This window comes from Gouania willdenowi, chromosome 19, assembly GCF_900634775.1.
Source record: "Gouania willdenowi chromosome 19, fGouWil2.1, whole genome shotgun sequence".
NCBI classification, from domain to species: domain Eukaryota; kingdom Metazoa; phylum Chordata; class Actinopteri; order Blenniiformes; family Gobiesocidae; genus Gouania; species Gouania willdenowi.
In genome coordinates, this window is record NC_041062.1 from 15347252 (window position 1) to 15368851 (window position 21600).

At 36.2% G+C, this 21600-nt stretch overlaps 2 protein-coding genes across 6 annotated transcripts in view; both read right to left on the minus strand.

Annotated features, from left to right (window-relative positions):
• The window catches only part of mrtfab (myocardin related transcription factor Ab), a 56744-nt gene extending 48715 nt beyond the window's left edge, over positions 1-8029 (minus strand). For 4 of the 5 annotated variants that reach the window (XM_028475681.1, XM_028475679.1, XM_028475678.1 and 1 more), the window contains exons 1-2: positions 7896-8029; positions 6959-7020 (exon numbers count right to left, since the gene is read on the minus strand). The gene's annotated coding sequence lies outside the window, so the exon portion shown is untranslated. Of the gene's footprint in view, positions 1-6958; positions 7021-7103; positions 7181-7895 lie in introns of those variants that run through there. The other variant, XM_028475677.1, reaches the window with a different exon arrangement.
• Positions 8030-12469: 4440 nt separating this feature from the next.
• LOC114481503 (uncharacterized) lies at positions 12470-18187 on the minus strand. Its single transcript, XM_028476388.1, has 7 exons — positions 16583-18187; positions 14493-14631; positions 14307-14414; positions 14157-14199; positions 13907-13981; positions 13719-13826; positions 12470-12952 (listed from the first exon to the last, which is right to left on the minus strand). The coding sequence occupies exons 1-6, from the start codon at positions 17848-17850 to the stop codon at positions 13753-13755; spliced, it is 1707 nt and encodes a 568-aa protein (XP_028332189.1). The 5' UTR covers positions 17851-18187; the 3' UTR covers positions 12470-12952; positions 13719-13752.
• Positions 18188-21600: the final 3413 nt, after the last annotated feature.

Sequence of the window (21600 nt, forward strand, 5' to 3'; positions counted from 1 at the left end):
CAGGGTCAGCATCCAACAAATAAACTTGTTTTCATTTTGGATGAACACACAAATTTATTTTTCCACTACTACACTACATACCAGAATAATACTATTTTCTATAAATTGGAAATTTTTAGAGAAATATTGCAAAATTTTCCCTAATTTTTAAGCATTTGTGACAGTACCTGTTTCCTGTTCAGTTTGAAAAGACACACTCTTAAAACGCTCCTAGAAATTTGGTTATGCATAGTTTAGTTATCTTCAAATTTAGTTTAGACACCTCCATATTTACAAATATTTCTGGACATTATGACGTCTACATGTGTGAATATGCTTCTAAAGATTTAAGTTTACACAGCAGGAAAAGTTGGTAGATGAGTGAGTTTAAATTGTAACAATGAAACCAAAATTAAACTAAATGATTTTTTTCTTCTTTTTGTGCATTGTCAGTAACTCAGGGTGATTTATCCCTAATGTTCTCGCTTACAATTGTTACAATGCCGTCATTATGTTGCCATGGTTACTTTGAGACTTCTACACAGTAGTTTCAGTGAAAAAAAAAAAACTTGTTGCACTTTATTTTATGATGGCAGTGTGTAACACTGTATTTTCTATTTTTCAGTTAAAAACGTGCAAAAACACTAATAATAAATAATAAACAGGATGTTTTGAAGTAAATAGTTTTGACTCAATTTGTCCTCTGAATAATCAATATCTTCTGATGAACATATACAGCAACTTGATTTTTCATCTCTATGTTTAATTTTGATATTAACTGGGTAGAATATTGCAATATATAGCGATATCATGACATATTGCGATAATATCGTATTGTATTGCAACATCCTTGCCAATACTCACCCCTAGTCATGAGTGCAAGTGGGAATGACGACTGGTCAGTTTGCTTTAATACAAGGAGGAGTTATTGTGGCTAAACCTGCTGGTTCTGACTGAGTAGTAGCAAAAAACACACTGCTAAAAGCAAACAAAAGTTAAAAATAGGATCATCGGTATAACAATCTGCAGCCTTCAGTTTTAAAATGTAAAGCGGCTGGAGACTCATTTTTTTTTATCAGTTTCTTCCCCAGACAAGGAGGACATTTCATCATTTTTCAGAGGTGAAAGTAACGGATCACAAGCACTCACGTTACTGTAATTGAGTTACATGGGTACTTGTACTTTTTGGAGTATATTTCTAAATCAGTCATTTTACCTGTACTTAAGTACGTTTTAAAATAAATACATTATTTAGTTCACATTTCTACACACAACCGATGCTGAGTAAATTATTATTTTTTTGTTTTAAAATGATCAACGGACATTGTGAAACTGCCAAAAAAAAAAATGAAATAACCAGACAACAATCAAATGTATCACATCATAGCCGACAAATGCTGGTTATTTTCTCAGTTTTAGAGTTTATAAATTTAGCTATATTTAGAGCCTGATCATTTTTTGGTACTATTTTATTAAAAAAAAAAAAAGAAAAAGAAAGAATTGTACATTTTGACAAACCTTTTATTTTATACAGATGCTTTTGTGGAAAATAAATGAAGTTCCAAAGATTTGGTCTCTTCCTTTTTAAGTTTATACATCAGATGTTTACTGGATGCATGGGAACCGTGGCAAAATTTATTACCAAAAATAAACGCTGGGGGGTGAAAGTGAGTAGTAACTTATACTTTAGGTACTATTTAATTGAGCTACTTTTTACTTGTACAGCACCTGAGTATTTTATGTATGACTTAACAGTACTTCTACTTGAGTAGGATACATCAGTACTCTTTACACCTTTTTTGTTCTAGTTTATTCCTGGTATTCTCCGAGATTTAATCTCACTCCAGGAGACACTCATCAATTTCGGAAGGATTTGGATCTTTCCGTGTAAGCCCCGCCCCCAAAAAAAACATCAGCCATTATTTCGCCACGACTTTCATTCCGTTAAAACTCTAGAAACGTGTTGTAAAGCCACTTTGGTAGAGTGAGTTATTGGGACAAATACAAGAATGAAATAAAAACAAATACATGTATCCGTCTACAGGACTCCGCATCCCACAATGCAATGCGCCAAACATTTCAGACAATGTCAATAAGAGAGTGTTTAGAGTGGAGATTAAAGCCCACTTTCAAGTTGCAATTTTAACCTTTAACATAATTTTTTCGACACTTCACTTACACTTCAGCATTATCTTCACAATCCTTCAGTGGATTAGTTCTGTTCTTAGCATCCCTGTTTATGCAATTTCACAATTAATATTTGTTCTTAACCCAAGGGTCAACTTGAGGTCATTCCACGGTGTTTAAAACCAGAGTCAGAGGCCCACATGTGTGTTTTTTTTTGGTGCAAAGTTTTAACAATCCATTCATTTCCTTCCAAACTGTAGGTCATAGCTACTTAGAGATGAGTAGAGTCGACTGGGAAACTGGTCCAGCCTTTCACGAGTCAACGACTCGAAAACTAAGTCACTTTTTTTTTGCTTTCAAACACATAAAAACAACCAGGTGGAGTAAAAACCATAGGACAAAAGTAGCCAAACACGTAGCTTAAGCTACCAGAACTAAAGAAGTTAAGCTATGTTTATTCAGCGCTGGCTTCAGGCCTGTGTATAAAGAAAAGGGGTCAGATTTAGGGGCTAAAAAAACCAGCCCAGCAGGTAAATCTGCACAGCACATACCGTAACACACCCTGATGAAAGACGTTGATTAATCTAAACCTGAGATCAGGTTCCTGCATTTTAATCCCTCTTTATAGAACAGGTTGTTCTGATTTCCAGTGGATAGCAGCACTGTGTAAATGTTATCCATTCTCCAGCACTGAATAACAAAGACAGGAAAAGCCACACGGCTCGGTTTTCTCTTCTGCTGAAAACCTGTGGGATTCAGGCACCGCAACAGCACGCTGAATAACATCACACTGGTGTTGAATAATGCTAACAATCAAACATAACTGAATTATAAGCATGCAAACCACATGTCTTTGTACACATGACAGTGATCTCAGGATGTTGGCTGTTTGGAACATCGACAGTTTAAAACAGGAAAGTCTTGTTGATTATAGAGCTGCACAATTAATTGAATTTTGTTTGCCATGATTAAATAAATCTGATCGTCTGCAATATTTACATTTATAATACAGTTAGCCTTTTGTACATTGGGTTAATTTCTTAAAATTATTTTTTTTTACTAAAATTCTTATTTAAAGCTTAGCCTGCTACATTGGGCTATTTTTTTTTATTATTATAAGACTATTTTTTATTATAATTCTTATCAAAAGCTTCATTTTGCACTGTAAACTGTACACATATTGTTTGTTTAAAAGTAGTGTAATAAAAACTTTTTTTTTTACCAAAAATGATTAATAATTGTGATTATAATTGTGATTACAATACTATAAAAAAAAAATCATGAAAATCATTTTGGCCATAATCGTGCAGCCCTAGTTGATTATTCAGTTAACTCTCATTATAAATCTGCTGACCTAACAATATTTTATTTAATTACAAACATTTTCTTTTTCTTTCCTTTCCTTTCTATGTTTTAGTGTTTCTTCTTTTCATTAGAAATATTTCTGGAGAATCTGTAAAAATGAAAAATAAATAAAAAAGCAATTTCCCAACTTTCTCAACCAAAATGAACCTCAGATATCAGTCAATGCTCCTTCTGAATAATATCAATTAATTGAACACAATTTGAGTTTTAAAATCTAGATTTCAGGCTGAATTGTGAAAACTAACAAAATGTGAAGCGTGGCCATATAATGTAGATGGAGAACATTTCCAAGGAGAATTCATGTGTACATGCTTTCAATGACAATTTAGTTTTCCTTTCACAATAAAAGCATTTAAGTTATCAACCTTCCAGTGTCTTTAATCATTTACTTCTGAGGGGGGAAATGGAAGCAAAAATAACAGATAAAACACAATAAAGGTCCCAGATTGAACTTTGACACTTTGCTCATACCCGATGCGTCACATATGCGAGTAACGTACCATGACAAAACCAGGAACAAGTCTGGTTTTATGTGCAGGGATGGCTAAGCTACAGCCAGTATATTATTGAAAACTACTATTTCAGAGCAACTGCTTTTATAACACAGAACTATTATCACTTGGTTGTCAGGAAACAAAGAACTGTGAGGAAACCATTAAAAAGTTACAAACTAGAATCCGTGTATCATTCGTTCATTACGTAACAAAAACATGAAAAACGAGAAGAAAAAAAACACTTATTTGATATTTGTTTCCAAAACCAAAATGAAAAAACAGAAAATGCCTTGTTTTTCAAGTTCAAGCTCTTTTGCTTCGGTACAGAAAACGAAAAACGAACACCGTTATTCGTTTTCTTCATTACCGATTTGCCAAAGTACGTGACCCGGAAGTGTACTCTCATCCGACGCTAACGGCTATGCTAACGGCAGTTCGACATGACAAGATCGCTGCTTCCAACTGTGCATCTGAAACGTGTCCTTTTCTCTTTCGCTGGTGTTGGGCACAGAACAAGAAATAAAATGCATAATTTAATTAATTAATTAAACTGAATATCTAATATGGATGAAAGGACTTGTTTTTAAAATAACGGAATAGATTATGTTTATTAGTGTTTGAAAGTTACTTGTAGTGTGTAAAAGTTATTAATAATGTGAAAAGTGGAATTTTTATTTGCTTCCAAATGCAGTTTGTGCATGTTGTGAAGCAGCACTGGTTCGGCCTCCTCCAGGGACTTAAAAAATATATATATATTTCTTTATTTAATGCTGATTAAAAAGATCGGCAATCTGTTTGTTTACAAATGACTGCAGCATTTAGCCTGAACAATCATCCAACCAAAGAGTCTGACAGAAAGTGTTTATATTAGGTTTTTACTACTTTATTTATTTCAAACTCTAAACTAAAGTAAAATAAATAAATAATAACTGAAAGAACGCACATGTAGTTTCTCTCAGATTGATTCAGTTGTTTGGGATATTAGACATTATTGGACAAAAACAATATATACACTACTGGATCAAGGTCAAAGTTCTTCCTTCTTTTTCTTTCTAAATGGTTCCATTGAATGAACAGATTGGGTTCCCAGCCTGTACGTTTGACAGCCCTGCTGTTAGAGACATAGTAGCGTAATGTGCTAAGTGGGTTCTATGCGACAGTGTGCGACTCGTTTCAGCAACACACTGCAAAGACACACATATCCACTGTCAACAAGAGGAGAGAGAGAGTGTGAGGTGTGAAATGTGTCCTCACTCAAAGCTGGGGAGTGAATTTTATTTTATCTGCTTCCATATATTCCTATTCATTCCTGGATAATAAACAGGAATGTGCACTTTAGATATCCACAGCAATAAATCATTATATGATTTTATTTGATTTATTGAGGTTATCGTTTTAGGGTTTTTTATTTATTTAATTTAATTGTAGGGGTCATAATGTATGTAACCCATTGGTCAATAATAAATGGAACAGTTATTCTCATTCCTAATGTTGTTGACTATTGTTCTCAGTTTGTGTAATATCACTTGATCGGACGTTCCACACTACAAAATAGGTAGAGATGGGTGATATTATCAGCCCACCAATAATATTGGCCGATATTAATCATAAAATGTAATATCGGTCAACATTGGCATTGGTTTTTCCACTGATAATAAAAGTCCGATATGTACCTGTTTTGTCTTCTTTTTTCCAGACACTAAAATTGCTGAAGTTAATATAGTTTTCCTTTGCAAAAATTGAGTTTATTTGTGTGTTATTTCCATTAAGAGATGTATAATGTGACCTGATATTAGGTTGGAGGGATGGGTTCTGTGTAGATATCAGTGATGGATAATAGCAAAAAGTGAATATCCAACATGGCTTAAAAAGGAAATAAAAATATGTACGAATCATGCCAATATCATATCAAGGATGCAATATCTGCATGGCATCTGAAGTTAAAAAGTTGCATTGGGACACCCCTAATACGAATAAAAACATTGATGTATGTATGTATTGACACCTCAATGACTACTGCAGATGTTCCAAACCTTTTTTGGGGTCATGACCCCATTTTGAAACCACATTTTTTTTAGCAGCCCCAGAGATATTTTGGTTTTTTTCTAGAATTAGCTTTTCATGATTGACAAAGGGACAAAATGCACCAGCTCAGATATGTTCATATTGCATTCTATTTGAACGAGATGTATATGTTTGAGAACGTCGAGGTATAGAACACAGTTGTTTAAATTTATATGTGGTCTATAATAATAAAACAGTTAAAAAAATACATTTCTAATCAGTATTTTTTCTATTACTAGACATTTCAGGCAACCACAGTTGAATTCCATGCAACCCCAAGGTTGAAAAACACTGGTCTACTGTAACAGGTCTTTGGGATATGATTAAAAAATGTCCACATACACATTAAGCCCTACATATCTGATCACTAGTAAGCAAAACAAAACTACCTCCAAGCAGCTAATACTAGGAAGTGTCTCCTTGCACGTAATACACATCCGTATACCGGCATTCTATCTGTACAATAGAGGGCGTTACCGGAAGTCACGTGACCCTTCCGTGCGGTTAGGGTTAGTTAGTCCGTAACGTAGGTTAGGATTAGTGAGTCTGTAACATAGTTTAGGGTTAGGGTTAGTTAGTCCGTCACGTAGTTTAGGGTTAGGGTTAGTTAGTCCGTCACGTAGTTTAGGGTTAATTAGTCCGTAACGTAATTTAGGGTTAGGGTTGGTTAGTCCATCACGTAGTTTGGGATGAATTAGTCTGTAATGTAATTTAGGGTTAGGATTAGTTAGTCCGTCACTTAGTTTAGGTTTAGGGTTAGGGCCTTGTGATCACGTGCACAAATTGGCCAATGAGAGGCGTTGCATACGGATAGACTGCTGGTATATTGATGCGTGTTATGGATAGCCACTGCCCTAATTCTATAGGATGTGATCCCCACATGCCTTGTCATCTACTGGGCCAAATGGAAACCAGGCTTAGCTGCTTACCTGTGTTAGAATATCCCAGTGTAGGCTTTCCTCATTTTAGCAGGAAACAGCTCGACACGACTCTGATGATGAGACAAACAATTATAAACCTGGAACACGACCACAGATGATCCGATTAGTGCCGACAGTAGTAAAGTCAACTGACCGATGTATAGTAATGGTGTGTGGGCATGAAGTAAAGCCCGCGTGGTGTGAATAAACAGCTACAGATAACAGATTAGTCCACGCTTCAGGAGGCCTTGGCACGAATGCCACAGAGTGTTTCGCTTCAACTGGTGACCATGCAGATTGGTGATGTGTCGTGCAGACAGCTGTTAAAAACGAGACCGGAAAACTTGGCTTTTGCGTGAAAGTCTTTCTATGAGCTTAGATTGGAACAAAGTCATCAAATATATACGTTTTCTTCAGACAGCAGCTGAATTACCGGATGGTGGTGCATCTGTAACAATTAAAATTTAACCCTACCTTAAAACACGCAGATGAAGCATCGGTGTTGACAATTATGAAATTAAATTAAGATATAAAGGCAGCTTTCCCTTATTTAATAATGTTATATTTATCTGCAAGTAGTGGCACAGTCAGAAAATCAGTCATCAGTTGAGTGGATCACCAGTAAAAGCGGAACACCAGCCGCAGCCTACACAACTGTCACAGTCCAAAACAGACACGCCGGCTAAGCTACTGTTAGCTCACCAGTCCTGAAGTTAATACAAATACTGCTAACGCGCACTGCAGTCACGTTTCTGTGTAAAATTAACCTTAAATATTACACGAGAAGCTACTAAATGGAGTCGGATACCTGGGCTTATTCCCCGGCTGACTGTCACACGGCTCTAAGCTAGCACTTAGCAGCACAATACCGACACATGCTAACGTGCTCGTGCTGCTGCTATCCTATAATAATGATAAACTACTCGTATTAAACACAATCACTTACTCTTCATGTCACACACTCATATGTTGTGTCTGGGAGGAAGCGGGGGCTCGTGCATCGCATCGCTACTTCCTATTCACAAAGGAAACTTTAGCCGGAAAACAGCCCAGGCTTCCCCCGCGAGGGACGCAAACAACAACAACACAGCGGAAGTTCACAGTTCATTCAGTTCAAAACAGCCACTGCTTAGTCATTTAGCTACACGTTAGCCACAAACATGGCTTTGATAATACAGTCATGGCAAAGCATTAAATGAAAATTAATTTCAAGGCGAAATGATAAATGTAGAAGTTTATACCGATATATTTGTATGTAGTTCCATTTTAGCTCTTTGCCTCCACCTAGCGTCCACACAGGTTAACAACAGCAGTACTAACACTTTAATTAGGCAAGTTATTGTTTAACCAGAGATTATTATTTATTTATTTTATTTTATTTTTTTGTTCATTTGTTTTTTCAGCCTAACAAAATATTCAAATATAAATCACAATTTAAAAATATATATAACAAGAATGAAACAGGCAGAAGCTAAATGCTCAGATAATATTCAAGTAAGTTACATACAAAACATACAAGAGTAATGCAAGCATTAAACAATAACATTAGAGTAGCCTTTTTTTTTTCAAATAATACAAAATATATAAATACATATATACACATGTACCGTCTTTTATATACAGCATTTAACTGATGCCAAAATATATTCAAAAATAATCAAATTATATTGTAGCATATTTTTTTTTTGAAATTAAATAATGTATCACTCATTTTTATTTCTTTATCAACAGAATTCCACAAATTAGACCCAAGAACAGACAGATATCTTCGTTTAACTACTAATCTTGCTTTTGGAAAAATAAACAGTCTGTAGTGGACAATCTGGACTCAAGTATCTCTTATGTGTCATGAATCTTGTTATTTTAATGGTTAAATATTGTATTCATACTTGTAAATGGAAAGACTCTACTCCTTTGTGTAATGTGTTTATTATCTGATGATTACTTCATGTCTCTTAAATTGATCATTCTGTTTTATTCTGTCGCACCTGTTTTTTTATTTATTTTTTTTTTTTTATTCTGTTGCTCCTGTTTTTATTGCTTTTACGACTCCATTGTACAGTGTTCTCGGGTGTTTTGAAAGGTGCTTTTAAATAAAATGTATTATTATGATTATTATTGATGAAAATATGTTTAAAAAAAACCCACATTTATAAAGAAATCAAAATGTCCTTGCTTTTCTTTAAGTTGCCACTGCCTTGTATCTGCATTTTTCAGTACAAATAGAATCCTATTGTTGTCATTGCACAAAGTACAACTAAATTGCACATGCTCCTCAAAACAACATTCAAATACATTTCAAAGATTCAAGTCAGACAGACACAGTTATCATAAAAACAACATAAGGTACAGTAAAAGTTCATCAGTACAAGAGTCCATCCATATAAAAGTGCATAGGTATAAAAAGTTAATCAGTTCTGTCTGTATTTAGCTTTTATAATTTTCCCTCTGTCTTATTTATAACTTTATTGTAAATGCTCACTTATTTAGCAAGTGCCACACTGTGTTATTGTGCCTATGTACCCTGATTTAAAAAGTATATGTATAATTACTGCATAATATAAATAATAAGGGGAAAAAAAAGGAGAAAAAAGAGAGGGAAAAAAATAGGTTATTGTTGAATTCAGTGTCGAGAGAAAATGATTCTTTTTTCGTCATCTTTTCTCCAACTGTAAACAGTTTTATAAACATATACTTGCATTTCTTGCTATGTACATTTTCATTGTTGATTAAAAATGGCCATTTTGGAGTTATGGTAAATTATGTTTGGAAAATATCCAAATTTGATCTCAAAACTGAGTATATTTTACAGCATTTTGTATGTCGCTCTGATGTGAACAATTGAAGTCAATGCAAAAATGGCATTTTCAAACACCACTTTTCACTTATGGAGCAGCAATTTGTGTATTTTTGGATTCCTGCCTTAACTGAATTTCTGACAGCTGTTTGAAATGTGCCTTTAAACAATAACAGCTGCTGTCTTGTTTTACTTAAAACTGCCTGGCCCTGACCATTGCTGCGCAGTAGCTTTAATTATTCTTTATATTTTTGTTCTGGCATATTGAGGGATCACATCATGATTTGTCCTGTTTATTTGATGCACTGCAAATAAACAAAAAATAATAATTCAAAAACTGTATCCTGATTACTTAGTTTGTCCATTCAGCAATGACAATAGTAAGACATTCATACCTAATCCTAACGCTCTGAATCAGGTTGAATGAATGGAAGAGTTGAATCCATAATTGAATGAAATGCAGTCACTAAATGAGATGCTGGTTCAGTTTAACATGTAGGAGACAAACCTTCCACAGTTAGACTAAATGTAGGTCTTGGATACACAGATTTAATACTTGAATACATAACCGTATAATAAATATTTTACTGTAAGCCAATTCCTCACCTCAGACTATCCCGTTATTACCAAAAAGATCCTGGAGATGGAGCCAAATGGTGTGAGAAAAAAAAACAAAAACAAAACATACATATCAAATCTGAGCCTAAAGTTCATACAGGAGATAGATTTTTATTTTTTAGCAAATGTAGAATTCTGTAGATATGTTAAAATGTATGTAACCAATTGGTTAATAATAAATGGGTCAGTTTTTTTATACCTGCTGTTGCTGACTATTGTTCTATTGTTATTGTTTGAGTGACATCACTTGATCAAGCCTTTTCTAACATTCCACAGTACAAAATAAGCATTTTTTTTTTTAAAAAAAAAGAAAAAGAAAAAAAAGTAATAAAGTATGTATGATTCATGCTGATATTGTATCGGATCAATATCGATATCAGTATCATATTGGAAATGATAAAGTTGTATTGGGACATCTCTAGTTGTCTGTTTTTGTAGTTAGGTGTGCTTTTTAAGTCGTGTGCATTTTGCCAGCATTTTGTGTGTTTTTGGAGTTATTTGGCATATAATGTTGGGGTATTATTCCTTCCAAATTCTTGAATTACAGTTTTTGGGTTATTTGTTTTGTGGGTTGCACAAAATTATAGCAAGGGCCGCATGTGGTCCCCGAGCCACCAGTTGCCCAAGTGACTAAATACAGTCTTTAACCTGATCTTGGCTCAAGTGTTTGAAAACTGTTGCTGCTCTTACTATTGCATTTATATACAATGTTCCGGTGCAGTCTTTAGTGCCTTTGTTGTTACAACCGTCGTAGATTTGTCTCCTTTGTTGTACCTGCTGTCACCACTTTGTTGTTGTTGCTAGTGTTACTGGTTTCTATGTTCCTGCTGTTGCCATGATTACTGATTCTGTTGTTGCTACTGGTGACATTTTGCAGTCCATTCCACGGCTGCTGCTGCTCGTTTCCACAGTTGGTGGTTTTGCAACTTTTTTTTGTTGCACTTTGATCTTCTTGTATTTGTCATCTTTAGTTGACGCAACTTGGTCCTTGGTGTAAAATCTGTGCTGCCCCCAAAAGTAAACACACAAAATGAACCCGGTTTTCTGTATTAATGTAATAACATTAATTAACATAGTAATTAACATTTTCCTTTGGCTGGAAAAAAAAAATAAAAAAAATATATATATATATATATATATATATATAACTTAGGGGGAAGAGAATCTATCAAGGAAAGAGAGGATTTTTGAAAGAGCAGAGGGAAGGAAATCACATTGACCAGTATTTCTTACAAAGCAACCAGTCAAACATTGACAAGTACAAAGCAACCAGTCAAACCAGCAGATTGAAGCACAGCAACCAAAACAAAACCACAGACGAGAGCATCAGCACCCATGTCACTGAAGAGGTTAATATACAACTGCAGAAATGCCGGAGGACTCCACCCAGCCACAGAGAACTTAAAAGGAGGAGATGAAAGAGCAGAACTTCAAAGGAAGATATCCGAGAGCAGACACTTCCTAGGGGAAAAAAAAAAACATCAAGGGCACAAACCAAGTGTAAAGTTGCCCAAATCTGCAGATAGCAGAAAGTGGGAAACGGTAATGGGACGCAAGCTCAGGCTTGATCATCCTACTCACAATCACACTACTGATAAGCGTGTAGCCAGCTACCTTTGATGAGGGCGTCTAGTGTGCCACTCAAATGTTAAACCTCATGCGGCTACCATCTTTTGGCACAAATGTTTAATGATTCTTATGCAAACACATACTTGGGTTAACATCTATTGCAAAAGTATAAACTTCTTGAAAAATACTCCAACAATTTACTCTTGACTTTGAAATGCAAACACGTGATGTTCAACACTTAACCAGACTATCCGAGGATGCTAAGCTAACAAGTCCAGAAGTGAACAGTCTGTCTTCATCTGTTTCCTGTTTACTTTTTTCACATTTACCAATGTATTAGTGTTTGAGGTATCTCGCTTTGTCATTGCCAGATACAACTGGTAATATTGCAAAGAAAATGTAAAAAAAAAAAAAAAAAAAATCCAATGTTGCATGAAGCTCACTCTAAACGTTACAGAGCTTCTGCAGCAGTTGATTTCACGCAGACACGTCTGATTACCCCATAAACGTTAAGAAAGCAAGAAGACACTTTAAAATGTAGCGAGTAAAGGTATTTAATTAGAATTTTAATAAGCAAAAAGTCTTCAGAAAAATAAATACTCCACTAAAGTACAGATACCTGAAAAACCTACTCCGTTACTTTCCATCTCTGCTGTTGTTATGGTTTAGTTCCTGGTACTGCTGCCTTTCCGTCAGTAGATGCTACTGTGGGGTCTTCACTGTTGACCTGGTCAAAGGTTCTGCTCTCAGCCTCAGACCAATAACTACTTCAGGCTGGACCTACTGTACACACTTGCCTTTGTACCCCGTTTCCTTCTGAGGCTGAGAACTAAATGATCAGCTGAGTCCCAGATCTGCCACAGGTGCCGTGGTTTCCTGTGGCGGTGGTGGTTTACTATGTTTCCTTTGTCCCGCTCTCACTGCAGATGTGTGTGGGTGTCGCCACTGCAGCATCTAGACTCTCCCAGTAAAAGCCACTCACTATTTTCTTCCTCTTGGTTTCAGATCACATTCAGATCCTGCAAAAACATCAGATAAGGCGTATGTAAACTACACTTAATCGACTCAATAACATCATATCTGCTAAACAATCAAAATCAGAAAAACTTTAATAATCCCAGAGGGTTAATTAGACAGGCATAAAAATAAATGTATATATACATATGTAAACAGATTTTTTATTTTTTTATGTCTGCGGCAGGCCAGCCGCCAGAAACTCTAGAGTGATGAAAAAGTGTCATTTTATTTATTTATTTACCAAACAATCTTCTATTTCTGCACCAAACAATACATTAGAGAAATTGTATTTCTACAAAAAAAAGAGTGAGTGTTGCTGAAATACTATAACCAGTGAAAGGTACACATCCAAGGACGCACACTGTCTTAGCAACCTTCTCTTCTGCCATGGCAACAGGGAATTCAAACCGACCAATGGGCAAAGACTCTTTCTAGCTTGTTTTCATGCAGATTCACCATCAAAGGACACATGTTGTTTCCATGGTAACTGTCAGCCTTGACATCTCCCTGCAGGGAGCCTCCCGACAGGAGGCTTCTGTGCAGAGCGTCACCATGGCAACAGCTGCATGATCAATACGGGCAAGAGTCCTTTGATGTTGTCCCATAAATATGAAAGCAAAAATTGTGTGCGCACACCACTTTAAGCCATGCAATCCTGTTTTTTTTTCTAAAGTAAGGATTCATGGATTAAAGTATTTCATATTTGTGTAAAAAAATAAAATTAAAATAAACACAACACTACATTAAGTAGTCATCTCATATACCTACTTGAACTTGATGCATTTTAATCCAACAAGCTTGCTTAAAGTTGTTTATAACAAGGTCCCATAAGCAGGATGGGGTTGTCATAGGTTGGGAGCTTGGGTAGAATGGACACTAGAATCATACCAAACAAAAATAATCTATTAGCAACAGATACATTAGGAATTAATTAGTGGATGTGTGTTGGTCCGTACTGTGTGAGTGTGCTGTGCTGCTCTGCACGGCTGCCTTTGGAGGATTTGGCTGCCTCACTTCTGTCGCTGATGACGCTGCCAAAGGTTGAGACAAAAGAGGCGGTTGAGATATGCTTCAGGTTTTTATATTCACTACTATTTAGTGTCTTTATTGGGTTATTTCTTATCACTATCAGATTACAGTTTAAATGAATACTTCAGATTTATTCCACTCAGACACTAAAGACAATTCACAAAAATGTTTCCTCACCTTCAGCTAGATCTCTCTTCCTAACTCTTTTTTTCCTTTTCCCCTAAAAACAAACATGATACTTCGAGTCAACTGATGAAAAGATGAAGGCAGTTACTGTTTAAATATCTTTAGGGTTGCTGTGGGAACAGGTATCCACAGCAAACTTACATAATTCTCCTTTGGTGTCCAGCCAGGGTGATGCTTAGCGTGGATATGGGAATTCATTGTTGCCCTGGCGAAAAAGGTTTCCTTTTCTTTATCTGGCAAGGTCTTCCACTGTGGAGGAACAACAACCAGTCTATCACACACACACACTGAAGAAATGAGTGTGACGATCACAGAGCAAACACTTACGCGTTGGCCAAGGACTTTATTTATACAGGCACTGGTTTTAATTCCAACCTCTGCCTCCACAGATTTCCTGTGCTCCTTAAGAAAAAGCATGAAAGCATTGAGCGGTTTTTTCACGTAGGGCCCCTTGTTCTGATGCGGTCTGAAGGAACAAAACACAGAGAGCACAAGCCACCTTAATATGCTACGCTTTCATTTATTCAGAAACCTTTACTTTGATCTCCTGCCAACTGTCAGCCTTCCTCAGAGGCATTTACTGATGGCTTTGATGTGTCTTTATGAGTTTTTTTTGTTGCCCGAGGGTCAGCAGATGCCTCTGAGCAAGACTGACAGTTGGCAGTCAAAACATGTAAGGACATCAAAGTAAATTTCAAAGTGAATTTTAAAGTAGATTTCCTGAAAAAAGTTCTTGGAATAAATGAAACCATACCATATTATGTCACAAAAGAAGACAAAATAAACTTGCTGGAATTACAAGCTACCTTAAACATTATGAACAACAAATATGTCAGTTTTCCTGTGAAAGCTTAGTCAGTGTATCAGGTTTCATAAACTCTGTGCTATACTATTCTGGTGAGGGTTTGGAATTATAAAACACGAGCCTATTGTTTGTTAACAGAGCCTTACAGACTTGGTTTATAAACATAGTGCTATGGGTGGAAAAAATATATCAATTCACATTTATATATATATAAACTTAAATTTAATTTAAAAAAAATCAATATTTTCTATCTATCTTTTTTTGTTTTTTTAACATCTACATGTCATATTAAAATAAATATTAAGTCATATAAAGGTCAGACTGATTTGCTTATGATGTGGATTGTTTTTGGAACTACGACTCTTCTATTGTTTCTAGAGGAGTATTATTCAAATTCTGTTTACAAATGGGCAAAATAAGGAAATTAAAATAGCAAAAATTGCTAATAGCAAATAGTAATACTTGTAAAATTACAATAAATGGGAATTGCAATATGTATCAAATTGTCAAAACATCCTCTGACTAGTTTGCACAAGTTTTCCTTCTCTTATTTATTACTAGCTTCATAGTCCTTGTGTTGACAGTGTTACTATTCCAATATAAATATTAAGGTTTTGTTTATTCAGGCAACTTCTTTTTCAGGAAATTTGATCTCCTGTCACGTTTCCGCTGCCAAGTCTTCCTCAGAGGTGATTACTTTGATGTACCCTACAAGTTCTTTCATCAGAAAAGCATCAAAGCAGCTACTGATCGCTTTCATGTGTTCCTTATTAGTTTTTTCTTGGCATGGCCAGCCTGAGGGAAAGAGAGAGAGAGAGCGAGAGCGAGAGAAAGCTCTCAAACACATAAAAGCCATCAGTAGACACTTTGATGCTTTCCTTATGAAAGAACTGTAGGGATAGATCAAAGCAATCCCCTCTGAGGCAGACTGACATTTGGCAGTCAAAACATGTCAGGAGATCAAATTTTATGAAGAAAAAAAAAGCAGCCTGAATAAAGGAAACACAAAACATTATTTCCAAAAAAAAAGCCAAAATGAACTTGCTGGAGTTACTCATCAAAGATAGTTAATGTAAAAACATCAAGCTAGGGCTGGGCAATATGGACCAAAAGCCATATCGATTTTTTTCTCAAAATAGTGATATATGATAAAAATCTTCATAATTATTTCAAACAAAGTCAGACCAGAAAGACAGTTCTGAGTTTAATTTGATGATCAAAATGGCACACAGGCACATTTATTAAAAAACAGCTGATCAATATGTGCCACTTTTGGATTTTTCTCCTGTAATGGACAGCACATGTGAGTGAGTTCTCTAGTGTGGCTTATTTAGGAGAAGGTCTGGGTTAGGAGACCTTCAGAAATCCATGAAACCATGCTTTTTATGCTGTTCTGCAATGTAGTGAAAGCAGTGACTCCTAAAATAAGTATTTCAAAATAAAATAAGCTATATATATATATATATATATATAGGCAATATTGTAATTTTTTATATCCCCAAAATACAAAGCTGGATATATCTTGAATCTCGATTAATCCCACAGCTCTACATAAAGCTTGACTATTTTCAAGTAATACAATTTGCGTCAAAATTATTTATGCATGTCAAACCTGTCTGCATCACAGTCGATGATGGGACTGGCCTTCTTCTGAATGGGAACAGCCTTCTTGGGAATGGGAATGGGGACGGCCCCAGTGGCTGCTTTCGCCACGGGGACAGCAGTTTGTGGGCGTGTAGGAATGTAGAAGGTCTCTCGTAGTTCTGCTCGATGCTGTTGACCCGCGTTGTCGAGGAGGTAGATCACTGCAGGCATTTTCTGCTGTGACCCCAGATTGCTCCTCGACCCATCAGAAACTGGAACCTTAACGAATCGGTTCGCAGGATGGAATTTGGTATTCAAGCTGACAAACTTCTTGGCGTCCTTAATGATATTCGATGAACATTTCCCCTCAGCAGTTTCTCTTTGTCTTTGTTCCATACAAGGCTGTATAAAATGATCTGGAGACTCAACCTTAAGATTTGTTTCAATTTCATCGACACAAGTCACAATCATATCTTCTTCTGGAGGCTCAGTCTTAATCTTGGGGACTGCTTCTTCCACACAGGTCATGATCAGACTGTCTGTAGGTTCGGTCTTGATCTTGTTGACCGTTTCCTCCACACAGGTCATGATTAGATCATCTGATGGCATAGTCGGAGTGATCTTTTCTGCTTCTTTCATGCCCATCTTCCTCCTATCCTGTGCAGTCTGAGTCCATATTGTTTTTTCGGCTTCTACCATACAAGTGTTTACAAAATTATCAATGGACTCATCCTTGGTTGTCTTTTCCGTTCTTTCAAAATCTCTCAACCTTCTTTTGAATTCTGTGAATGTAATATTGTCTTGGCTGTTGCTCACCTGAACCGATATGGGTTTAAATGAATCTGGCAAGCCGTTTAGAACCATTGCTATCATTACTCCATCACTCGGGGTCTCTCCTGCGTCTCTTAGTGCAGCAATGACATTTTCTGCTCTTGACAAAAACTCTGTTACACCTTCGTATTCAGTCATCTTTAGCTTGATCAAAGACGTATACAGGTTGACGATTGCTGGTATACTCTTTTTGGAATAATGCTCTCTTAACATCTTCAGGGCTTTTCTACCATCACCTGCTGCCTCATGTTTGATCAACAGAAAGCTGTTGTAATCTATTAGCCTGATTAGCTCAGCGTAGCAGTCCGCTTTTTTATGACTATCTTGGGCTCGTTGTTCGTCATTTGCGGGCTCGTACAGTATAGTTTCCTTCAGCTTCAACGTGTGCAAATGTCCCAAAAATCTCGACTCCCACAGGTCATACTTATCTTTGGACCCGTCAAATGTCAGCTGTGCCGCTTCCATCAGTCCTGCAGCTCCGTTAGCTCCTTTAGCTGCCAAGTAGCACGTCCCGTTCAGCGCTATGAAGACACTCACGGAGGCTGCTGTTGTTGGTTACGGTTAGCCTAGCTTAGCTTCCGCCTAACCGTCGTGATGCTAGTCTCCAAACTTCGTCCACGTCCCCGGTACCGGTCTCCTTGACTTATAAAGTGTGAGGCGCAATGTCACCCAGACGTGTTAGGACGAATGAAGAATCCGTTGTAAACTATCTGAGAGTTGATAAAAGCTTGCGAACAATGCGAATAATAACTCCGCTCCCCATTTAGGCGACACCTTCACCGTATGTGGAGGGGGCGGAGCCAAAGGCTTAGTTGGGGTCGCAATGACCACCCCTGGAACCTGATTCGACACCTCAGGTCACGTGCCACCCCCCGTGATTGACAGCAATGGTATGTCCATCATTCTTGTTCAGTGTTTTTAAACCTTGGGGTCGTGAGCCCATGTGGGGTCACTTAAAGTGTCTAGTAATTATTAATAATAAATAATGATTGAAATAATATTTTAACATTTAAAAATGTTGTCATTTTTACAAATTAATACAACACAAAACTTACACTTTCTCAAATAAAAATCTAGTTAAGGTGAAATGCAGTTTAAAGAAAAGAAAGACAACCTAATTGGACACCTCAGGTGCTAGCCCAGATGATTGACAGCAGTGGAATGCAGATCAATTTAGTCCTGTGTTTTTCAACCTTGGGGTCGTGACCCCATGTGGGGTCACCTGAAGTGTCTAGTAATTGATTTAAAAAAAAAAAATAATAATAATACTGATTAAATATATATTTTACAATTTTTTAAATATTATTCTTACTACACAAAACTTACACTTTCTCAAATATAAATCTAGTTCAAATGAAATGCAGTTGAAAGAAAATTATTGGACACCTCAGGTGCAGGTGTTATGCACTATGCAGATCGATCTAGTTCAGTGTTTTTCAACCTTGGGGTCATGACTCCATGTGGGGTTGCCTAAAGTGTCTAGTAATTGATGGGAAAAAAAAAAAATCACTTGATTAAAAATATGTTCCAAAATGTAAAATTATTATTCTTTTTCAAATTAAAACAACACAAAACGATCCTACATTAAATACAGTCTCCAGTGTTTTTCATTCATTGATCTCTTTTACGCTCAAGTTTTACTTGCTGAAAATGTTCCACTTTGTGACCCACATTGTTCATGTAAAAAAAGAGGAACCAAATGATCATTATAGAGTGAGTGAGTGAATGACACACACATACACACACACAAAGAAAGATGTATCTGGAAGTCGTAGTAGGAATGCTCCTCAGGCGCTAGGTTAAAAAAACAGGATATTTTCCTTTATTTATAAGGACCCCCTGATAAAGCCTTGCCCACCCTCTGGCCACTCCTTGTACAAAAGTATAGCTACAGGACACAACATTACTGTTCTGAATGTTGTAGAGAAATGTCCAAAAATACATTATTACAAAATTTAAAACCAAGAATAAATCTGTATCTTTTATAATGAACCTCATCATAATAATCGCCAAATTTCACAATTATAAAACAAAGTCCCTCCCAAATTTTGATTATTTCTTTTAAAAAATTCAACTAGCCTATGACCACTTTAAACCTTATACAATGAAAAACAAAAAATGTGAAAGAATGTTATATGTTAAAACTAATTTATTTCCTGTATCTTCAAATGAATGTATATACTGTGTGTTAACAGTGATACCTATATAATTTACTGTATACATGCTTTCCCCAAATCTGAATGAATCATTATACACAGGATGTGATGATAAAACTGTTCTTTTTGTGCTGTGTCTCAGATATGGGAAGGGCATACATTTTAGGCACCATTAGTAGTGTTCCTTTCAATCAGGGGGTGTTTCGACCTTTTGAACACGAGACGCCCTCATTAAAGGTGGCCAGCTACATGTTAATCAAGCCTGAGCTTGCGTCCCATAACTGTTTCCCACTCTCTTCTATCTGCAGCTTTGGTCGACTTCACGCTCGGTCTGTGCCCTTTGATGTTTTTCTCCCTAGGAAGTGTCTGCTCTTTGATCTCTTCCTTTGAAGCTCTGCTCTTTAATCTCTTCCTTTGAAGTTCTCTGCTGCTGGGTAGAGTCCTCCCCCACCAGGCATTTTTGCGGTTGTACCAACCTCTTCAGTGACATGGTTGCTAATGCTCTGCAAACTGTGGTTTTGTTCCCGTTGCTGTGCTTGAATCGACTGGTTTGACTGGTTGCTAAAAAAATAAGTACTGGTCAATATGATTCTCTTAAATCTGCTTCCTCAAACATCTTCTCTTTCCTTGGTGGATTCTCAACCCCCCCAAGTGGTGTTATTTTTTCCCAGCCTGACGCGAGGGTCCTGCTGCTGCCGTGTTCGTTCTTTGTTCCAATGATTTATGGTTCTTTAAAACTGTAAACCTGTGAAATTGGTTGATACAGTAATTTAAAAAAAAAAAGAAGCAAAACATACAACATATACCAGCAAACAACATTTTCTCCACATGTCCATTTGGTTATAACTATTTTACAAACAAATGTCAAAATGATAAAAAAGATAAAGAATGATTATCCTACTATTAATTTCAGAAATTTTAAATTATTTTTCATTGTTAATCATCTTATTTTCTCAGCTTTAATTACACATCCACCGATCCAGCCGTGGAACACAACACCTTTCTTATTTTTAATTACTGTGCAAATATTTTATTGTGTGTCTAAGATGTGTATCAAACAAGAAAGCAGTTTCAACTTGTTTTAATTTCAAATGATAATAATAATTATATTAAAAAAGTGTCATTCAAAATTGTATTTTGTCCATTTGTATTTTGCATCTCCCTTTAAGTATTGAGTTATCTGCATCTGCTAAGTTTATGTTAATCTAAGTACGTTTTCTAATTTATATATATATATATATATATATACATACATTATCTCTTGTATTGTTGTGTATTAATTTATTTCTGTTATTCATGTTATTTGTTTGTTGTATTTTCATCAAAAGACAAATAGTTTTATCATATAATTTGGCAGCTACGTGAAAGCAATAAGTACTGGTAATGAGTAAATCAGATGTTTGTGGTAAATCTCAGGGAGTTGGCAAAACTATTCATATATACACTATTTGCCAAGTCCCTGAGAAATAAACTAGAAACTACTAGTTGGACTGGGGCTTGAACATGTTAAATATGCCCATAACTGTTTCCCTCTCTCTCCTATCTGCAACTTTGGGCAACTTCACACTTGGTCTGTGCCCTTTGATCTTTTCCTCCCTAGGAAGTGTCTGCCCTTTTGATCTCTTCCTTTGAAACTCTGCTCTTTGATCTCTTCTTTTGATGTTCTCTGTGGCAGGGTGGAGTCCTCCGCCATAGGCACTTCTGTGGTGGTTCTACCAACCTCTTCAGTGACTTGGGTGCTGATGCTCTGCGAACTGTGGTTTTGTTCCAGTCGCTGTGCTTCGATCAACTGCTTTGACAGGTTTCCTCGTAAGAAATGCTGGTCAATGCAATTCCCTTCCCTCTGCTCCCTCAAAAATCCTCTCTTTCCTTGGTGGATTCAGTGCAAATAGCTTTCGAGTTTGATGAAGCAAGATCCAGGTTTCAACTAAGTAATCACGTTTCAACTATGACAGACATTCCATAATGTGCAAAGGAAAGGAGGTATGGACAAAACATATTTTACTAATAAAATGAATTGGAACTGTGGTTAATACAAAAAATGACATGCAGTGTGTGT